Source organism: Ahaetulla prasina, chromosome 5, assembly GCF_028640845.1.
Source record: "Ahaetulla prasina isolate Xishuangbanna chromosome 5, ASM2864084v1, whole genome shotgun sequence".
NCBI classification, from domain to species: domain Eukaryota; kingdom Metazoa; phylum Chordata; class Lepidosauria; order Squamata; family Colubridae; genus Ahaetulla; species Ahaetulla prasina.
Genome location: NC_080543.1, coordinates 41,374,760 through 41,395,535, shown reverse-complemented (window position 1 = coordinate 41,395,535; position 20,776 = coordinate 41,374,760). Strand labels below are relative to the sequence as shown.

Below are 20,776 nucleotides of genomic sequence, written 5' to 3'. Positions count from 1 at the left end.
CTTAGCTGCTTAGGACTCTAACTAAACTGACACATTTGGATTTCTGAATCTTGACCTGATACTTAATTAAGCTGTATGCTTAAACTGCACTGTCTTTAATATTTTAATTGCTCTACTGGCTTATGTTTTCATTACAGAAAATATTTGGGTAGCTTTTATTTTGGCCCCTAATCATGCTATTTCATTAGACTCTCTAGGAGAGAGTATCTAGGAGAGGTATCAGTGTAATTATTACATATAGCACAAGTAGACTTATACCAGTAGTGGGATTCAAATCCTGGTGCTACCAATTTGCTATTGGTAGCCTGTGGGGGCGCTTGCTTGCTTTGGTAGCGTGCGGCGCTTCTGCATAGAGCGTTTTTGATGATGTCTGGGTGGGTGGGCAGAGTCTCCCACCGCCGCTACAGATTCACTTGAACTGGGGTAAACTGGTAGAAACCCACCCCTCACTTATATCCTAAACTATTAATTCAGACTATGCTGGTGTTAGTTTTAAAATATTGATGAATTGTGGAAAGAAAACTATAGAAAAGTTAGAAATGACCAAAGTAGGATAAACATTTTTTACCAAAAAAGAGAGAAAAAAGTATGTTATGATTTTGGACAGGAGAAATCAAAGAGTTTGTGGAAAAAAAAATTACGTAACAAACATCAGATGGAAATTCTTGTAAACATGGGTAAATGCTAATGAGAAGTATTTATTTTGCACAGTTCAAAGGTGAACAGAATTATTTTTCCCCTAAAATAATATGGAATAAATGCTAAATTAAAAAAAAAAACACTTAACAGTGCGCAGAAGTTGTTTGCTAATTGGTTATTTTGGCTTGGGTGACCTAGAAGCTTCATTAGACTTATGAAGCAGTGGTTGTTTTAATCTTTTCAAATTTTCAAAACATTTTGTAGGAATCCCGAATCTTTCTTGGCTTTGAAATGAATAACCATTTTCCTGCAAAAATTTCCACAGTCAGTTGGACAAAAATGTAAAAGATAATTATAATTATGTAAAAGATAATTATAGCTAGGACATAAATTGACATTATCAGCTTGATATGCAATATAAATGCAAGTTAAAATTACAGTGGTGAAATGGATTTAAATATTTTCAAAAATTTCAGTTACGTTTGCTTACAATTTCCATTTTGCAAATTATTTCTTCGTTTCTCTTCAGACTTCATTTTTGCCTTGATATACCACTGGCATCTTTAAGAAAACAAACACTATTTTACTTTTGTCTTAATGTCATAAAATGAATGACATTGAGCTAATATGCTATTTATATAATAACCATAAGAGTACTGCATTTAATTGAAGGGGGCTTAAAAAACCAACAATCAAATTAAGGTAGTAGTTAGCATGTCTTATTAAAATATATTTTATATAATAGATACTAAAATGTATGAAAAGAATTCCAGTAACGTATCAGTTAATTAAACTTCACAGGTGTTAATGGTGCACACATTGTTCACATCTCTTCCAAGGTTCCTTTCAAAGGGAAAAACTCCTTTTAGACTGAAATTTCCCACATATAGTTAGAAAGAAATAATTGGTGTCTAGCACTTGAGATCAGACTGAATGTTTTTGAAAGCCTTTTTTGTTCATTATCAAGGGCTTAAGTATCAAAGCAGGTTCAGGATTTTGAAATGCATAAAATTACAGTTATAATCAAAACACCACTTTTTCTCATGCATGGAAATATCTTATCATCTTATCACTTAAGGTAAAAGAGCTGTGGTTACCAGGAGTTTATTTACATTCTGATTTAGTTTTATCTTTGCAACTTAGTCATAAGGTTACACATCCCTGCTCTCTAGTGACCACGAAAACTAGGTTACATTTTGGGACAGTTGTAAAGGGATAAATCTAATTAGAAGTCTTCAGTCCCCAGGCAAGGTTGTGTCGTGGCTGAGTTATATCTGAGTACATCTTTATTTTTTCCAAAGAAGCCAATATTTTAGATAATTGGGTACACCAATGTGGCAAAGTCATAACAGTGAATATTTTGTGGTCAAAATACCACTGGTAGATATTCTTAAGATCTAAAATCAGATTTTTTTTTTATTCAGTAAGTAAAAATCTTTAAAGCACATCTGCCAAAAAGGGGAGACACCTTTTCAAATTCTGAAATATTCTCTGAGCAACCACAACATATCAATTGTGGTATGCTCCATGTCATTGACCATAAATATCATGTACTTAAATCAGGATTTAAATTTGGCAATTTTAGATCTTTGGCCAATAGGTGCTCATAAATAAATAAAGGCCACAAAGCCCTAATTATCTATTATTTATAATAATATTACATAACTAATCAAATATTATATAGCTTGCAATCCTTACTTTGAATTATCTGTCTAAGAAAGCAGCTTTATCATTAAGTTCATGAAACAAAATTCAGTTTCCACTTAATCTATTCAAAACTTCACTCTAGTTTACTCTAGCAAAACTACACAGAGGGTAAGTTTTCACATTTTTAATTTATTATTGAAATTGCATACAGTTATATACAGCTTATCAGTTTCTACTTCCAAATCAACTTTCAACTTTCGTACAAATGCTCTTTTGGGACAGTCTTAAGAATCATGTTGGATGAAACCAAAGATTTATATAAGCCTAATTTCCACAATGGCTAAACATATATAGGGAGCCTACCAATAGAAAAGAGTCAACAATATCTTCGTTATTTGGGTACCAAAGATTTCATAATTTCACCAAACTCTGTACAATCTAATAACATAATAATCTTTCTATTACTTCCACCATAGTTAACTATTACATTCTATAAAATTCATAAGCTTCTTGCCTTCTCCAAATAATGTTTTTACATTAATACCTTATAAACTTTTGATTAAGGGCTGATCATTTAATCAAGTAGAGATACAGATGCTTTTGACCTTCTCTTTCTTCAGTCTACATAAACTCATAAACAACCATAAGATTCAGTGTACGGTAGCATCAAATATCCTTTAGCACAAAGAAGGAAACACCTAAGCAAAGCTAAATTGTGCACTTTGAAATTTGCTTCAATTCCAATAATAATTCGAGAGTTTCATGTGAGTTGTCTTATTCTGTCTCATCTTAGCATTTCAGGAAAATAATTCATTATATTACATAAGGGAACGATTCCATTGAATGTAGAAAATATAGAAAAGTATAGAATGGAGAAAAACTATTTTTTTTTGCCATGTTCCTAATATTACCTACAAAATGTAATACATATGAAGAAAATCTCATATATATTTATTTCTCTTACCACAGTAATAACAAGCCTGAGGCATTATACTAGAATGTTATTTACTGTGCAATTTTTTTCCACCATGGTAACTATTATGATTGCATTTATTTATTTTGATTTACTTATTTTGATTTTGTTTTATTTTGCCTTTAATATTTTTAGATGTAATTCAAGGCAGTGAACATATCTAATAATCCTTCCTCTTCCTATTTTTCCCTACAACAACCCTGAAAGGTGAATTGAGCTGAGAGATACGCACTGGCCCAAATAAATGCCTTAATAAAAGGATTTGCATACAGTTTGACAGTTAACTGTCACGATTAGAACTTTAATAGTGGTATCAGTCATTTTGAATGAAGAGCCTTGATAATCATGCCTATTTTCCATGTCACATGAATCACAGGAAAGTTATACCTTAAATTCAGTGTCAGGGAGAGCTGTATTTAGAAACTTCCTGAAGAAGCAGAACATAGGAACAATGTTATCCCAAGAACGTGAAGACTACAAAAACTAAATAAAATGTAATAAAATTGTGGAAACCATTTCGAGAATTCCATTCCCAATTTTATTCATCAATGAGAGAATAAAACACTTTATGCAGTGGTGGGATTCAAATAATTTAACAACCGGTTCTCTGCCCTAATGATTTCTTCCAACAACCAGTTCACCAAACTACTCAGAAAGTTAACAACCGGTTCTCCCGAAGTGGTGCAAACTGGCTGAATCCCAACACTGACTTTATGTAATAATATTGTTATGGCCAATTGCCATGCTGTAAATTCTTAGATCTAAGTAAAAGGCAACAATATTTGATAATATTCATTTTCAAGAAGTGGTTGCTGATGGGCAGATTTAAAAAACAAAATTGAACAAAACTGGGTCTTTAACTGATATATCTTCTGAATATCCCAACAGTAAAATTGCTAAGTTACAAATGAAGCACTTGATATTTTTTAAGCAATAAAATAACCTTAGGTTTGATAAGATGATAAGTATTCCATATTTTTTACTAAATTAATATCATTTTTCCTGAGGAAATGTTCTTTCCAGTGAGTGCAAAAATTCCTTAAATATTTATCAGCTTCCTTTGCCTTTCAGAACCAGTTTGGAGAAACACAGAAGCTGTTATTTCCTAGATTTCAGTTTAAGAGACATGCAAGTTTGCCACAAGTACCTAATATTTTATACAAATCTGGCCTCCTTCTGCTTATCATCTCCTTATACAGATTTTTGATTTGTTACCTCCAAATGGTAATCGTAGTTTATGGTGTAGTCAGGAGAGGATATTGGGTCACATTTTGAAACTTCAGCAACATGGTCAGGTGCTGTGCAATTTGTTTATCATCATTTTATGTAAGTAATGCAATACAGTTTTAATCTAAAACTGTTGAAATTAGTTCTTTATATTACTTTAATCTATTATAATCAGAGATTAACATTTAGAATGGCACATGGGTACTTGGTTCCATGGGGAGTTGCAGTGTCAATATTACCTTCCAGTAATGAGGAAGAAAAGAGTGAGAATAACTAGAAGAGTGAATCCACCCACAGCAGCTGTGGCAATGACCAGAATCTGCCCTTGTTCTGCCGCTATATCTGAAGCTGGAAAAAAAGACACCACACCAAATAGAAGTCAATTTTTGTGCAATACCTTTAAGGAGAAATTACAGTCTTCTGACAGACCAGCTACAACCTCAGACAAAAAACAAGTTATTAAAAATGGTCTTACTGAGATTGATTGGATAGTTTAGTAAGCCTGAAATAACATTTCTGGTCTAAAATGGTGGCACTTTGAGCAGAAGAAATATTTTTATTTGTTCATTTTGCATGATGCCAGATAGCATTACAGGAATATAGAAACACTCACTCTACTATGCATTATGTACATCATTCATAACTTCCATAACACTTCAAGTGACATTTTATCCTTAAGGCAATCTTGTGAGATAGACTTTAAAAAAGCTTGTGATCTAAGCCAGAATGTTAAACAAATACTGGGTCTCGTTTCCAAATCCAGCAGTCTATTTTTATAGTATCTTAAAACAGCCTGGTTCCTCTGGATATATTTTGCACTGAATATAAAAGATAAAGTGGTTTTAGCATGCTTACAGACATTGAATATGCTATAAATATGCTATACTGATAAGAGTTTAGAGTAGACCCACCAATTGGAAAGGAAATGAAATATGTTTGGTTTGTATTTTAATAGAAACCAACCTAATTCTCATCTCCTAAACTAATAAATGTATGAGAATGTGATTCTCTTCTGGTTTTTACACTGTTCTCAATTTTGTGACATGGTACTGCAATGTTAAAAAGTCTGTATTGTTGAAAGGCATGTTGAAATATGCATAAAAGAATAGTATGAAAAAAACATGAGAGTATACATTACACTCAGAAATAACACACAAATATTCACATAATATCATTTTTTCCAGAATTGAAAATTCTACCAATCCTGTCAGCAGTACTGATATTCACAGAGGAGCCCAACGGTTTATGGGGGGAGGAGCAGAAAGGGCTGAACAACTGGCTTCACTTGGAAGAAGGCATAAAGATAATTTGCCTGTGATTCATGGCTCCAAAAATTTAACGAACTAGAATATATAGTCTATGTTGCCTATATTTTAAGATATTATAGGAAGTAAGTGAAGAAAAATATCTAGGACACAGTGCTGTTTTAATTGCTTTGGTGTAAGTACAGGCAGTTGGGGTTTCTTTTATTAGTATGAAAAACAGACTCAAGAGGAAGTCTGTAAGAATGAAAATTGTAGTCTAATATTATGAGCTTAAATGCAAAGACTACAGCTGTATTAAAGAGAACTGCAAATTCAGATAAAAGGAAATGTAATTCAATTTCAATTTGCAATGCAAACTATTACTAGCTGATGAGAATTTCTTATCTTACATGTGGTAATAACAGCCCATTTTATAAATTGTTCAGAATCAAGTCAGGCTGTTTAGTGACCACATAGTCAGTATCATATTGAAGTCTTTGATTGAGTATTAAATAATTAATTTCTCAAATTTAAATTCATTAATTATGCTGAAACTGTCAATTTTACACATCCCATGATTTCTGCTCTTTAATGCCCCAATTACCTGGCGGAAAATAAGCATAATAAAATATTATTACATGCATTATTTTGAGTTGTATTATAAAGGTCTCAGGATTTTTTTAATTTAATGATCATAGTTTTGATTAGTCCAATTAAAAGGGGGATAGAGGAAGCTTTATATCAGCAAAAACTTCACAGCAGTACTTTGAATGTTCTTTCTATTCCTCAGAACCCATAAGAGACCAAGTTGTCTTAGAAAGGGCCATTGAATGGCATTTTGCAGATGCAACAGAGGCATAAAAATAATCACATTTTGCCAACTTAATGACCAAAGGTAAGGCCCTAATATGAGCTTGTATGTGTGTTTAGTTGGACTCATTCTTTGTCTTTCTCAGTCAGCACACTAAGTATTTGTTCTAAAGCTTCATTCCCAGGAAACTTCATAAAAACCAAGAACCTGCTCGATCCATTTAGCTTCCTGAGGGTACTTGAGGATTTCATGCATCTGTGGTGGGCAGTTAAGAATGGGGAGTCTTGGCAATTTTGGACAGGATTACATTTGAATACCTCCTGGACTCTAGGTTCTTACTCAACAAGCTAGTGGCACTTTAACCAAGAAAATCTTTCCGCTAAGCCATCTTGTGGTTCCAATTAGTCCTTATCTCAGTTATGGTTCAGTGTTCAGTTCTGCCTGTAATAGGACTGAGGGAAAGATTAGTTTCTTTACCCAACTTTTTGCAAGTGACTTTGGAACTGGTTGTCAGCCATGCACTATGAGTGTCTATCTCATTTTATTTTTGAGAAAAATTTCCTGAATATTACATGCATACAGAGAGCGAGAGAGCAAGAGAGATACGCAATGTTTCTTTTTTATCCATTATAATATGTTTCATTTATTTTGCATTCTGTGTATTTCTCTTTTGAATCTCTTTTCTGTTTAACATATGCAAAGAAAGTTTTGTGTGTAGAAAATTTAATTTGGATATTTGTTTAAAAATATTACGACAGAGATGTTTGTTTATAAATATCATAGCAAGAGTTAATCTGTAGTCAGTGACTGATGATGCCCAAGATTTCCCTCCATCCCTACTACTTCTATGCACCTATATTTTTAAAAGTTAATTTTTCATTTGTAAAAGAATTGTGAAATTTGTGTTTTAATAGTTTAAAGATTATCAAATTATTTATTATTTTATAATATTTCATGTATTCATATTTTTGTAGTAACAAGATGCAAAGGGTCAGTTCTTTGAGGTTTATGGTGTAAAATAAAATATATATCTACTTGGATTTGTTAATTATCACTTACGCAATGCAACAATGACTATTTCTATGTGATATTTATCAACTTGAGGCCTTAATTTCTATAAAGACAAGCAATTAAAGGGAATCAGCATATGCAATAATGGAATAAGTAGTTAAGTTTTTTTTCAAATTGAGAAACTCAATGTGACTGGAAGGCAGCCATAGCTGAGCTGCTGCTCCTATTGTTCCAGTAAACAGACTCAAACAAATTATTTTTTATCAGGTCACCAATACTGGATAACTACTATCTAGTCTCAAATCTTATTTTTTAAGATGAGAAGGTGGTGGGTCTACAATTGTAAGATGCCCTGAAGGAAATGAAATATCTATCCAGTCAGCTTTCATGTCTGGATATGTTAACAAAATCACAAAATCACATTGGTGTTTCTTATGGATCACCTGTGATGCAATATAATTCTAAATCTGCACTACTATTAATCTTCTCATTGTTCCCATCACCAATCTCTTTCCACTTATGACTGTATGAGTGTAACTTTGTTGCTGGCAACCCTTATGATTTATATTGATATATTGACCATCAATTGTGTTGTAAATGTTGTACCTTGATGAAGGTATCTTTTCTTTTATGTACACTGAGAGCATATGCACCAAGACAAATTCTTTGTGTGTCCAATCACACTTGGCCAATAAAAAATTCTATTCTATTCTATTCTATTCTATTCTATTCTATTCTATTCTAGTCTAGTCTAGTCTAGTCTAGTCTAGTCTAGTCTAGTCTAGTCTAGTCTAGTCTAATTCCAACTGTCTTCTTGCTGGTCTTCTTATTAGATTTTTATATTGCCATTCATAAAACTACTAAACACCACAGAGCTTTGTCTTATGGGCTGCTCCAATCTTCCTTTTGACAATCTTGTTTCTTATTCTTATATGATGGTTCTGGGAGAAACAATCCATTTTTAAGGATGATATTTAATTGCAAAGTATCTTTTAAAAATTATTTATTTATCATTTTAAAAAAGAAGAAAAGAGCAATAAAAAGAAAGTAAAAAGTAAAAATATGGAAATATAATATCATTAGGCATACAAAGGAACTGCCAATATTATACAGTTAATACTCAATATATTGTTCTGAACAATTAACCATAAAAATAGAGTACTTAAATTAATTTGAATATTTAGATTACTTTAAAACCATGAGAAAGGATGTGAATCTCTGAGCTGTGTCAGATTCTCCTGTTAGTTGTTGTGAAATACACCCCAAATGGTGAAATCATAATAGATAAATATTAGTTTCTAATTTCCACTTTGTTGTTCTTTATAAAGATTTTGTGTGTTTCTGATTTCAGTTCTTTAGTCAATTCTTTTTCCCCTTACAACCATATTCTAAATATATGGTTCTGTTATGAACTAATTTAATAAAATATCTGTCTTAGTACATGCTGCTAACTTTGCCATTACTGCATATTTTCCAAGTTTAAGTTCTCAATCTAATATCTTTAGTAGTGTATTTTTTTTCCAAAGCGCAGATAACCCAGATATGTACAAATATACGTTAGAACAATGGTGATTAACTGACTCCATGAAACCAGGAGACTAGAGTGCTTTTCTCTTTCAGAAAGTATGGATATCTTCCATTTATTCTACAGCATGAAAAAATAACTCAAAATTAAATTTAAAAAGTGAACATTTTTAATACATTGACCATTCAGCCATAAGGTGAGTTTACAATCTATTACCAGCTCAATTTTATCTGTTAGTTACATGCTTTAGTTATTGCAAATTGACATCTGTCAGCCAGCAGACCCTCCAGCAGAGTGAAAAATAGGAAAGTTGACAGAAAGACAGCTGGACAGATAAAAGAGAGCAGCTGCAAGACACATAGATACAAACTGTTGTGATTGGAGCTCTAATGGAAACGAATTAATGTCAACAGTATAGATAAATGCAAAAGACATTATAAAGAACAAAAACAAATGCTGTTTTTAAAGGCCTGAGACAAGATACGATTGCATCATCTTTTTCCTTCTACATACTTAAACCTATTGAAGAACATTTTAAAATGATAAAAACCGCTAAGATAATTGTTAAACTGACTATTTCAGAGGTTCAAAATGTTTGGCATTGTAGATAATTACATCAATTATTTGCATTTTATTATATTTCACAGAAATAACATAGTGTTACATTGAATAGAATAGAATAGAATAGAATAGAATAGAATAGAATAGAATAGAATAGAATAGAATAGAATAGAATAGAAGAATAGAATTTTTTATTGGCCAAGTGTGATTGGACACACAAGGAATTTGTCTTGGTGCATATGCTCTCAGTGTACATAAAAGAAAAGATATCTTCATCAAGGTACAACATTTACAGCACAAATGATGGTCATAGGGTACAATTTAACACTTAATGATACGATACATAATGATAAGCATAGGGTACAAATAAGCAACCAGGAACAATCAATATCAATATAAATCATAAGGATTACCAGCAACAAAGTTACAGTCATACAGTCATAAGTGGAAAGAGATTGGTGATGGGAACAATGAGAAGATTAATAGTAATGAAGATTTAGTAAATAGTTTGACAGTGTTGAGGGAATTATTTGTTTAGCAGAGTGATGGCCTTCGGGGAAAAAACTGTTCTTGTGTCTAGTTGTTCTGGTGTGCAGTGCTCTATAGCATCATTTTGAGGGTAGGAGTTGAAACAGTTTATGTCCTGGATGGGAGGGATCTGTAAATATTTTCACGGACCTCTTCTTGATTCGTGCAGTATACAGGTCCACAATGGAAGGCAGGTTGGTAGCAATTACTTTTTCTGCAGTTCTAATTATCCTCTGAAGTCTGTGTCTTTCTTGTTGGGTTGCAGAACCAAACCAGACAGTTATAGAGGTGCAAATGACAGACTCAATAATTCCTCTGTAGAACTGGATCAGCAGCTCCTTGGGCAGTTTGAGCTTACTGAGTTGGCACAGAAAGAACATTCTTTGTTGTCCTTTTTTGATGATGTTTTTGATGTTAACTGTCCATTTTAGATATTGTGATATGATAGAACCTAGAAATTTGAAGGTTTCTACTGTTGATACTGTGTTGTCAAGTACTGTGAGAGGTGGAAGTATGGAAGGGTTTCTCCTAAAATCTACCACCATTTCTACATTTTTGAATGTTTTCAGTTCCAGATGGTTACGGTCGCACCACAAGGCTAGTCGTTCGACCTCATATCTATATGCGGATTTGTTATTGTCTTGAATGAGACCAATCACTGTTGTGTCATCTGCAAACTTCAGTAGTTTAACAGATGGATCATTGGAGATGCAGTCATTGGTATACAGAGAGAAGACAAGTGGGGAGAGCACACAGCCTTGGGGTGGCCCTGTGCTAATTGTACAGGTATCTGATGTGATCTTGCTTAGCTTCACCTCCTGCTTCCTGTTTGTTAGGAAGCTTGTGATCCACTTACAAGTCTGTTCAGGTACCTGTAGCTGGTTTAGCTTATTTAGAAGAGTTTCTGGAATGATGGTATTGAATGCTGAACTAAAGTCTACAAAGAGGACCCTTACATAGGTCTTTGGAGACTCAAGATGTTGTAGGATGTAGTGCAGAGCCATATTAACAGCATCATCTGTTGATCTATTTGCACGGTATGCAAATTGCAAGGGGTCTTACAGCGGATCCGTGATGGTTTTCAAGTAGGAAAGCACTAGCCTTTCACTAGCTTTTCATGACTACAGATGTTAAAGCAACTGGTCTGTAGTCATTCAGTTCCTTGATGGTGGGCTTCTTTGGCACTGGGATGATGGTAGAGCATTTGAAGCAAGAAGGAACATAGCACATCTCTAGTGATTTATTGAAAATATGGGTGAAGATGGGGGCCAATTGGTCAGCACAGACTTTTAAGCAAGGAGTTATCTTGTCTGAGCCTGGAGCTTTTCCAAGAATGGGTAATTTACATTGGCCTAATGATTTAACTGTCGTTAATTCAAGAGTGTCATCCAGAACTAGATGGACTACAATCTCAAGAAGAATAGCCACTTCCAAATGAGATGGACAGCATGTAAATGTAATAAAAAAAATTGATAAAAAATTCTCACTATGTACATGGAGCCATGGCTTCTCTCTGGAGCCACTTAAGCAGACTCAGATGAGGTACATTCATGTAAACACCACACACACACACACACACACACACACACACTCCCATGATTTATATGATTTATACATAACAACTTTCTTCTTGTAGATGTTTCATATTTTACAGTTTATCCAATTTTAAGATACATAGAGGCTCTTTTGAACTATTGATAAAATCAGATTCAATCAATATTTTCCTTCTGGTTGTAGAGACGTGTATAATTTGATCTACAGTATTAAGTTATTCTTACTTTCTTCAAAACTTAGGAAATCTTCTACTCATTTCTTGAACTCCTTAATTTCTTTTTCCAAATAATATATAAAACTTCCTTATTATTCCCTATATATTTCTTGTTGCCTTTTCTTTATTCACTGTGTGACTCCCAGATGTACTATATTTGAATGGAAGATTACCGCAGTCTAATTCCCTGAATGTTTTATGAACTCTGACTCTGCACTTTTAGTGTATGTGAAGAGCACCTTATTGGGAAAAGCAAGATTAGTGGAAGATATAACATTCCTTTGTTTAGCTACATCACCATATCATATATGTTTGGCATTCATATTTTTTATGGCAATCCTTATGATTTATATTAATATATTGACCATCATTTGTGTTGTAAATGTTGTACCTTGATGAACGTATCTTTTCTTTTATGTACACTGAGAGCATATACACCATTCCTTGTGTATCCAATCACACTTGGCCAATAAAAAATTCTATTCTATTCTATTCTATTCTATTCTATTCTATTCTATTCTATTCTATTCTATTCTATTCTATTCTAATGATACCCTGTTTGCCCCAAAGTAAGACATCCCCTGATAATAAGCCCAATCGGGCTTTTGAGCACAGGGCAATAAGGCCAAGTGCTTATTTCAGGGTTCAAAAAAATATAAAACAGGGTCTTATTTTTGGGGAAACACGGTAGTAGTAATTTGGGATTTTTGACAGTGTTGATTCCTTGTAAAACTTGTTGTAGTCTTCTAAGAGCCAATCAAGCTAATATCAAGAACCACATTATTATTAAAAGAGTGGAAGGATTGTTAGAATACAGTGAGATTTAAAGAGGAGAAAGCACAATTATGAAAGGAAGGATGAATGTGTGTGAAAGGTTTTATTCTATTAGCTTTATAGTAGCCTGGATAAATTCCACTTTAAATGCAGACACTGGAGCAAGTGCACATTCATATGGCTTGCAGCTACTCCAGCTGACTTCATAAGGCATCTATATATACTGATAAAAAAGGAAAACTCTGCACAACTTTTATGTGTCCATCTATTCACACACACACAACCAATGAAATCCAATGTCACTGAGTGAATTTTCTTGTTTTTACTTCTATGCTCCCACAATTCCAGCTGCTGCTTATAAATCGCCTCTTCTACCTGACTTATCTCTTTGATTGTTTTAGTATTTATTTCTATGTATATACTACTGACTTATATCTATGCAGTACTCTACTGTTGTACACCAATTTGAATAAATCAGATTTTCTTTTAATTCACATCTGAAGCTTCTAACTGTGCTATCGGTTATTAATATATGTTGTGCATGAGTACATATTTGACTACTCATATAGTATAAAAACTACATCCTCTTTCATTAATTAGCTTTTAAAATTACTCCTGCAGTGCCAGACAATCCTCTTTCTGCTTCATGCACCACCATTAATAATCATTCCTAAATTTCTGACTGCTCTACATAATGATGTATCTAATTCCATCCTAAATAATTGAAATAGCATAGATTGCATTCCCTCCAGAAAAACAGGAAATGCAGATTGTCCACTGGAAGAAGCAGTAATCAGCTTTTACAAAAGAATGACTTTAAAGCTTTTTGTATACTTTATTTTCTACCATATGTAATGTACATAAAGTAGAGGTTATTTAAAATACTTTACCATTTTTCATAATAGTTATTATCCCATACTTTTCAGAAATTATTTTTATTTACTTATTTACACTTCGCAGTCCAGAGCCAGAGGACTCGGACCAGGATATAGCAATACATAATTTATAGGACTATGTCCATATTATCTATATATCATTGTTCATCTTCATAAAATCTAAGAATTAAATACACAAAATCAAAGTTCTACTTAGAATTGCATGAAGTAAAAGGTTTGCTGAAACAATATAGAATATATTATGAACTATATCTTTTATTTCTCATAAAAATCATTTGCCAAACCTACAAAGAGATTCATTCATAACATAACATAACATCAGAGTTGGAAGGGACCTTGGAGGCCTTCTAGTCCAACACCCTGCCCAGGCAGGAAACCCTACACCATCTCAGTCAGATGGTTATCCAACATTTTCTTAAAAATTTCCAGTGTTGGAGCATTCACAACTTCTGAAGGCAAGTCGTTCCATTTGTTAATTGTTCTAACTGTCAGGAAATTTCTCCTTAGTTCTAGGTTGCTTCTTTCTTTGATCAGTTTCCACCCATTGCTTCTTGTTCTACCCTCAGGTGCTTTGGAAAACAGCCCGACTCCCTCTTCTTTGTGGCAGCCCCTGAGATATTGGAACACAGCTATCATGTCTCCCCTAGTCCTTCTTTTTGTTAAACTAGACATACCCAGTTCCTGCAACCGTTCTTCATATGTTTTAGCCTCCAGTCCCCTAATCATCTTTGTTGCTCTTCTCTGCACTCTTTCTAGAGTCTCAACATCTTTTTTACATCGTGGCGACCAAAACTGGATGCAATATTCCAAGTGTGGCCTTACCAAGGCATTATAAAGTGGCACTAACACTTCACGTGATCTTGATTCTATCCCTCTGTTTATGCAGCCCAGAACTGTGTTGGCTTTTTTAACAGCTGCTGCACACTGCTGGCTCATATCTAAATGGTTATCCACTAGGACTCCAAGATCCCTCTCACAGGTACTACTATTGAGCAAGGTACCACATATACGGTACCTGTGCATTTTGTTTTTTTTGCCTAAATGTAGAACCTTACTTTTTTCACTGTTGAATTTCATTTTGTTAGATAGCGCCCAATGTTCAAGTCTGTCAAGATCTTTCTGTAACTTGAGCCTATCTTCTGGAGTGTTGGCTATTCCTGCCAGCTTGGTGTCATCTGCAAATTTGATGAGTTCCCCATCTATCCCCTCGTCCAAGTCATTGATGAAGATGTTGAAGAGTACTGGGCCTAAAACAGAGCCTTGGGGTACTCCACTGCATACTTCCCTCCATGTGGATGTAGTTCCGTTGAGGACTACACGTTGAGTGCGGTTGGTCAGCCAGTTATGAATCCATCTGGTGGTGGTGCTGTCTAACCCACATTTTTCTACTTTATCTAGTAGTAGGTTATGGCCTACTTTATCAAATGCTATCATGTTTGTTTCACTCTTCGTTCCTGTATTGATTTGCTATGAAACTTTATAACAGTGTCTTTTCCTTGTGTTTTAAATGATATGTTCATAAGAGATTGTTAGATTTATGAGAGATTGCTAGAAGCTGATTTTTACTGCAGGAATATTGGAGAATCTATAATCACAACTAAAAAAATGATATAAACCATAAAAATATTTCTAAATTTCTTTATAATACTGAAAATGGTTGCCCCTTCTCACAAAACCTTTTATATACATTGTCATAATGTGCCCGTTCTATAACCATCCATCCATCCATCCATCCATCCCACCCATTTCCCTATGGGTGGTATGTGTCTTCCTCAATCTCTGGTCCTCTACCAGAGGCCTGAATTTGAGGGTTCTGTGCAGGATCTTAGCTGTTCCTTAGTTTGTTTGAATGTTGTTCCCAGGAGGTGTTGCAACAACTTTCCCACCTTTGGAATCACAGGCCTGAGTGTTCCTATCATGACTAAGACACTTTGGCATTTACTTTTCACATCCTCTCTAGGTTCTTCCTTCAGGCCTTGATACTTCTCTACCTTCTCGTATTCCTTCCTGATGTTGCTGTCACTTGGCACTGCTACACTACCTCTATCTTTTATTTCTTGTTTATTATTGTGATATCTAATTGTTTGACTGGTACCTGCCTGTCCTTCTGGATCTGGAAGACTTGTGGAATTTTAGCCCTGTTATTCTCTATGAATGTCTGTGGAATCTACCATCTGGACTTAGCAGGGTCTAGTCTTTATACTGCAGGTATTCCTGTACACAATGCCAGCTACTTGGTTATGCAATTCGAAGAATGCTGTTCCTTCCTGTATCTTACACCCTGTCTGTTGAATTATCTCTAAGGCCTCTTTGCACAGTTTGCACCTTGGATCCTGTCAGGTAAAGCCCTGTTCTATGGATCTGATGCCTAGTGCCTGTTCTTGTGCTGCTATGATCAATGCCTCAGTGCTATCTTTTAATTCAGATATTCCAGCCACATTCCCAAAGGCTGCCATTTTCAGCTATCTCTAGATATCTCTTGTCTTGTTATGGTACTACCTCTGCTTGATCTTTCTCCCATGTCTTGGGCATTGTCTCAGCAGTTCATCTTTGGGTGCCAACTTTATATATTCTTGGATTCTGTAATTTTGTATAGACAGGATTTTTACCACTCACCTGACCCTGCCTGCCCATTTTTTAGCTAGTTACAGTCTCTGGGTGATGGAGTTGGGGTGGAAACCTCTCTACATTGTATGTAACCAGTTCAAAAGTCTTAACTGATGAAGTCATAAACTATAGCTTCATTTTTACATTGAGATTTGAAAAAATAATAATCTAATATATGGCATTACTGAACTAAATAACTAATTAATAATATTATTAATTATTATTATATGATAAAACATTAGTTTTATCAGTTTTTTTTAAAAATTAAAATATTTTAATTAAACTTTAAGAAAGTTCTAGATTTAAGGTAGGTAACTACAAATTATGAATGTATTACAAGTTGTTCTTGTCCCTTCAGGATAGATCTTTATATACCAATTCTTCCGCTATCCATTCCTGAGGTATACTTTTAATTTCATATACAGTAGCAAAAACATTGCATGCACATTCTTTGTTTTTGCTTCGGTTGAATTAAAGAAAATATATAGCATCATTTACCCACAAAGGATTTGGAGACATAGCTCCAATTCCATCCTTTGGTTGTGTCCCTTAATCAGTTATTTAATTAGGGTTTAAGGCATAGGAGAGGAGAAAGATTGCTGGCAGTGGGGACTTTTTGAAAGTGTGAGTTTGGCTTAAATTATTTCATAAAGCTCAGCTTTGTTCAATGATGTCTTATATTTCTATTCAATAGTATAACTTATAAAATTTCCAGTATAATTACATAATCCACAATAGCAATAGCATTTAGAGTTATATACCACTCCACAGTGCTTTATAGCATTCTTTGAGTAGTTTACAATGTCAGCATGTCAACAATCTGGTTTCTCATTTTACCAACCTCAGAAAAATGGAAGGCTGAGTCAAACTTGAGCCTCATCAGGATTGAACTCTAGCCCCTGGGCAATTAGTCTGCAGTACTGTAGTCTAACCACTGTGCCATCAAACTACCAATCAGTGATAGTTTGTCAAAAGTGATGGATTTATAATTATGATGAACTTCAAAACCAACCAATAAAAAAACAACAAACCTCTAATAAAATCCATAGGGAAAAAATAAAGCAACTAAATAGTTACTTAAAGGAATGTCTCATTCCACTGGGATTTGCCTGTGCTAGCAGGGAAGCCATGCTGTGGGCCTCATCTGCCAGGGTATGCCAGCTGGCAAGGTCCAGGAGAAGGGCATTCTCTGTCATGTGCCTGCTCTTTGGAATATCTTATCCCCAGAGTGGGGTCTGCTCCAACCATCCTGACCTTCCGCAAGAGCTTAAAGACCTGGCTCTGCTAGCTGGCTTGTGGGTCCAAAGGAGGGACTTCATGTTGGAAGTGGTTAATAGATTATTATCAGATTCCACCTTCCCCTCTGCTCATTCTTCTTCCTCCCTCCCCATTTTTAGCTATTATATTTCTTATTTTTATACTTTTGTAGTATTTTATTTATATAGTTTTATTTTTTTAAATATTGTAAGCCACCCAGTTGCCCTTTTGTAAGATGGTGGATAAATATCCAATAAATTGGATAGATAGAAAGATAAGATAAGGTAAGATAAGATAAGAGCTCAGGATCACATCTTGGAATCTGAGTGATAAATAAACTAATGTGAATATATACAGACATAAACATTTTCAATCAGTAATTCACTTTAGACCTAATATTCCCAATGGCCAGTTGTGTAATTTTAGATGCATATTCTGTTAGATATATAAAAATTTGGGGTCTTTTTCTGAGACTTACTTTCATCTCCAGTTTCAAATTCAAACTTTTGGCTATAGCCACTGTATCCTGTTGCAGTCCTGAGTCTGATATGAAATATATACTTGGTGGCTGGTTTGAGACCTGTGACAATGACACTTGGAGCCTTTGACCTTGTGGAAGAATAGCTGAGCTGCTCATTCTCCTGAGGGACAGAAGAAGAAAAAATAGGATGTGACATACTAGCAACCTTTCAAAACTAAATCTTGTTATTAATGTCAAATTGTATTCATTCAAGGGCTAAAAGCCATCACTATGGGTTGTGGCACAGCTAGATTTAGCTACTGTATATATTAAGAAATGTTTGTTTTTCTTATACAGCAAGAGTTGACTAATTGTGAACTCAAGAGTTAGTAATTAGATAACATAATATGAAATTAGTACAAGACTACATTTATAGAAAATGGCGATTATACACTTTAAATCATGGATACATTTGGATTGCAAATAACTACTAAAAACATAATGTATAAATATGGGAGTATTCCAATGTCTGCTACTCACTTCTACCCGCAGGTAGTGCCAAAATGCCGGCGCTATCCGTGGGTAGGCCTGTGGGTAAAAGAAAGGAAAATTAACTCTATTTTTGCTTGTACCCTGAAATGGGGTTATTATCTTCTTAGATTGAAAATGGGCTTTTATGCATACAATTATCTTACATGTTTGTATTTTGTTACTGAAGTAGAACTGGAAATCTACTCTCTAAAGAAAACTAAAAGCATGTGTATTTTTCGTAGGTTATAATGGATTTCCTTCAAAATCACTGTAGTAAAATTTTTTGAGTGAAATTATTTTTAGACATAGTCCAACCATTACAATTGCTGCAAGATTGATAGGAGTATTAGCAGTTTAGTGATTCTTTAAGAATTTCTTTGATTCCTCTTTTGTTCTGTTCCAAAGCCTCAATATACCACATGTGAGTATGTTTCAAAAGATTAACAAAAATGTTTCTATACATCTCATTTGGTAACAAGTGAAACTAGATCATTTTTTTTGAGTTTGTAAGGCTTTGAAAGATAATAAGGGATAGGACAAACCAATTTACATGCTTAATGATAATAGCAATATTTTTCCAGTTCACTACATAGTTGCAATTTTGAGGGTTTTAAAAAGATATTTTCAACCTTACCTTAACTTCAATCTAACAACTAAATCACAATTCATTTTAGAAAAGAATTATTATATAATCAATAATCTACGTGATATCGTTTATATTTCAGTTTTCAGAATTTTCAGTGCAACCTATGGAATTCTGGGAGACGAATAATAAATTAGCAAAAAGTATCCACTTGGGATACTTAATCCGTGATAAAACAAAAATATAGTGTATTAATTATTAAAAGGCATTTTATGTCTAATGTTTTAGATTAGATTCAGTAATCTAATCTAAACATTTCAGTATTCAGAAGTTTCAGTGTAGCCTAAGGAATTCTGGGGGCTATTGGGAAGGGCTGTAATAAAGCATAAATATAGTGTTTTAATACGGAAAAGATATTTTATGTCTGATGTTTTATATTGGATTCAATAATGAATTATTAAAAAAAAAACCTAGATAAAAGGAATCCTCCTCTCACCAAGGGATTCTGTTGTATTAGCACTGCAGGTTTGAAACATGAAGCCCTGTAAATAAAATTGGCCTAACAGTTTCTAATCTTATGCAACTAAAGTGAAGATATTTATGGCATGGCAAAGTTTTACATGCTGTTCCAGAGAAACAGTGCATCATCGCTATCTTAGCAGTATGTAACAATTGTTTTATGATTAAGTTGTTTTCAGGGAAAATGAAGCACTGGGGAAAATATTAAATGATCTGTCATGTTCATAATTCAAAAGAAGATAGACAGTTAAAAAATTCCCTGTCCTATAGGGTGTCTTTATTTTGTGTTTTATTTTTAATGAAGTCTTCAGCGTATTATTACATTTTGCTATAGCAATCCATTGGTAAACTGAACAAGGAAAATATGAAATATTTATGCACATATAAAGAGAATATACAAACCAGAACATAATAGTATGCTATTCCCCAAAAAACAATTAAATTTTGCCTCCTCAATAAATATTATAGTATCACTGAAAAGGAATGAATGTGGCTCCAATACCACTGATCCTTCAAAGCCCAACATAATATCTATTCCCACTTTGAAATGCAGTAGGAATAAAAATATTAACTGACATCCTAAGAAAGTCTTATTTTGTTGGCAGCTACCGGGTTCAACACTTAACCTTAAAAGTCGAAGAAAATAATTAAGCTCTCTAGTAGGTATCCAGACTGATTGTATAACTGAAACTTCTTCATTTTATTGCTTTCATTTTATTTATTAAAATAGGTCTATTAAGCTCTGCTTTGTCTTATTAAAATAGGTCTATTAAGTCTTAAATATCCTGAAAGAGTTAAGATCAAATAAAGAAACAACAAGAGGGAAATAAACAAAAAGAAAATGACATAACATTTCACTTCAACTGATTACCATATTATCACAATATGCTCAATGTACCCTGGGGGAATCCCATCAGATCGTAAAAGGTAAACTATGGGCCTTCTGTGTAAAAAAGTAAAAAGAGATTAATTTTTTTTTAATAGAATATAGATTTGTCTTGCTAGAATAGGAATATCAAAGAACCAAAATTATATTGGCAGAACATATAGATAATATATTCCTTCCATTTGGTTTGAAACAAAATAATAAAAATATTTTATTAGTTTGATTGTGATAGAATCATTCTTCCTCAATTGAGAACTGGGACAGGATCAAAGCAAACCTATGAATACTCTAGGAAACTAAATCTCTTAGTTCAATAATATCATTTGATG

At 33.8% G+C, this 20,776-nt stretch overlaps 1 protein-coding gene across 1 annotated transcript in view; it reads right to left on the bottom strand.

Moving 5' to 3' along the window:
* The window catches only part of EPHA6 (EPH receptor A6), a 512,200-nt gene that overhangs the window by 158,681 nt on the left and 332,743 nt on the right, over nt 1-20,776 (bottom strand). The window contains exons 7-9 of the mRNA XM_058185714.1: nt 17,947-18,109; nt 4,726-4,834; nt 1,130-1,200 (exon numbers count right to left, since the gene is read on the bottom strand). Coding sequence (XP_058041697.1) covers nt 1,130-1,200; nt 4,726-4,834; nt 17,947-18,109 — 343 coding nt within the window. The remainder of the gene's footprint in view (nt 1-1,129; nt 1,201-4,725; nt 4,835-17,946; nt 18,110-20,776) is intronic.